The 2,065-nt window shown below is 28.0% G+C and overlaps 1 protein-coding gene across 1 annotated transcript; it reads left to right on the top strand.

Moving 5' to 3' along the window:
• Nucleotides 1-661: 661 nt before the first annotated feature.
• Phum_PHUM498640 (Elastase inhibitor, putative) lies at nucleotides 662-1,203 on the top strand (the record flags this gene model as incomplete). Its single annotated transcript, XM_002430740.1, has 3 exons — nucleotides 662-665; nucleotides 819-1,032; nucleotides 1,173-1,203. 3 exons carry the CDS (start codon nucleotides 662-664, stop codon nucleotides 1,201-1,203), a joined length of 249 nt encoding a protein of 82 aa, XP_002430785.1.
• Nucleotides 1,204-2,065: the final 862 nt, after the last annotated feature.

The following is a 2,065-nucleotide window of genomic DNA, read 5'->3' as shown; positions in this document are numbered from 1 at the left end:
TTATTATTATTATTATTATTATTGGTTGTAAGTCGTATAGAAATTTTTGATTTAATTTATATATATAATTTTGTTTACGACAGCCTACTAATTACGTTATAACGAAAAACAGAGGAGGAAATGAGAGAGAGAGAGAGATAGGGAAAGAGAGTCAGAGGGGGAAAAGAGAGAGAGACAAAGAGAGGAAAAAAGAGAGAGAGACAGAGAGAGGGGGGGTGGTTTTAACTTTGCTTTGAACTTTAGCAAATTTTATACATAGAACACGAGCGCGTGTGAAATTTTTTTTTTTTTTTAAAAATAATTCTCGAATATTAGAATCGAATATTTTAATTATTTTCATCACTTTTCTCGCGGTTTTCCATAAAAAAAAAGTTTTTTAATTAAAAATTCTTTTTTTTTCTCCAGAATTTTTTTTTTTTATGGAAAAAATCAGAAAATAATAATAATAATAATAATAATAATAATAATAATAATAATAATAATAATAATAAAAAGATTTGAAATAATAATTCATTTGGAAATAATAGAAGGAAAAAAAAAATACTTTCAAAGAGAGATAAAAGTCATAATTTTTTTTTTTTTTTTATATTTAACTGGAGAAAAAAGGAAAGTAATAATAATCTCTTTTTTACTTAATTAATTTCATTGATTATTACGTTGGATGCGTATTATCAAATAATAATAATAATAATGATAATGATAATAATAATGAAAACATTATAATTAAAAGGGGGGAGGAGGGAAAAAAAAAGAATCGTTTGTCATTATTGGATTTTTCCAGTTGAATGAATTGAATTTTTTTTTTTTTTTTATTCCAGAACCATGCGAAACGACTTTGTGTTCTTTCGGTTCGATTTGCGTTACGGAATCGGATGGTAGAACTCATTGCAAATGTCCAACATCTTGTCCGATAACATATTCTCCAGTTTGTGGAACGGATGATAAGGTTTATAACAACGAATGCCTTTTAAGACAAACATCTTGTCAGAAACAAACGATTATAAAAGTTTTACACGAAGGAAAATGCGGTGAGTATTGTTTTTTTTTGTACGGTTTCCGGTTTCCCCTTCCCCTTCAATCTACTTCCGTTTCCGGATTCGTTTCTTAAGTTTATATAAAATGATTATTATTCGATCGTTAAAAACAAAAAAAAATTTTTTTTTTTTTTAAAGAAATCACGTTCGAGTTTTGTTTTTGTTGTAAACCACGATTTGACCTCCCCCTCCCTCTTTTTTCCCGAACGTCTGTCGAATACGTGTTTCTCTTTAAAAATCAATATAACAAACAAACAAACAAACAAAAAACGGATTGAAGTCCTTTTTATTATTATTATCAATTGAAATTTAATTAAAACGGGAAAAAAAGAAAAATTTTTTTTTCCCTGTCGTTCGCACGCGTTTTTATCACACTCGTGGATTCTTAATTTCTTCGTACGCGAATCAATCAATCAATCAATCATTCATTCATTCAAATTACACGCGACACGTTTTTGTAAAAAAAAAAAAAAAAGAAAGTCGTTAATACATTAAAACAAACAAACAAAAACGTTTTGCTTTCACGGAGGGCAATTGAATGAAAAGATTTCGATGCGTCATCACGCCGACGATTTTTTTTCTCCAGTAAAACTTTTCCAGAAGTTTCCAAAAAGTGAAAAAAAAGAAAACATCCAAAGTCCGATCACGTTTTTGTTCTTTTTCCTTTTATTATTTTCTTTTTTTTCAATAAACATTTTTCAATTTTTCTTTTTTTCACCGCACCACCGCCACCGCCATCTTTCTTTTTATAAATTTAATGGCGGATCGTAAAAAAAAAAAAGGAAAAATTAATAATAAAAATTAAATATTACGTACCGATCGAATTTTTCCCCATTTTTGTCCAGAAACCCTCTCACTCTCACCCCCCCTTACTCCCCCCATCTGTCCCCGAAACCTTTTTGTCGTTGATAATGACGTCATAAAATAATTTTTTTTTTTTGTTGTACGGAATGGAAATTTGAAAATGATTAATAATAATAATAATAATAATAATTATCAAATATCGATTTTAATTATTACTTTATTAATTT

Source organism: Pediculus humanus, genomic scaffold, assembly GCF_000006295.1.
Source record: "Pediculus humanus corporis 1103172108266 genomic scaffold, whole genome shotgun sequence".
Lineage (NCBI taxonomy): Eukaryota > Metazoa > Arthropoda > Insecta > Psocodea > Pediculidae > Pediculus > Pediculus humanus.
Note: the sequence above shows the minus strand (reverse complement) of the source record. Positions and strands in the feature narration are given on the sequence as shown.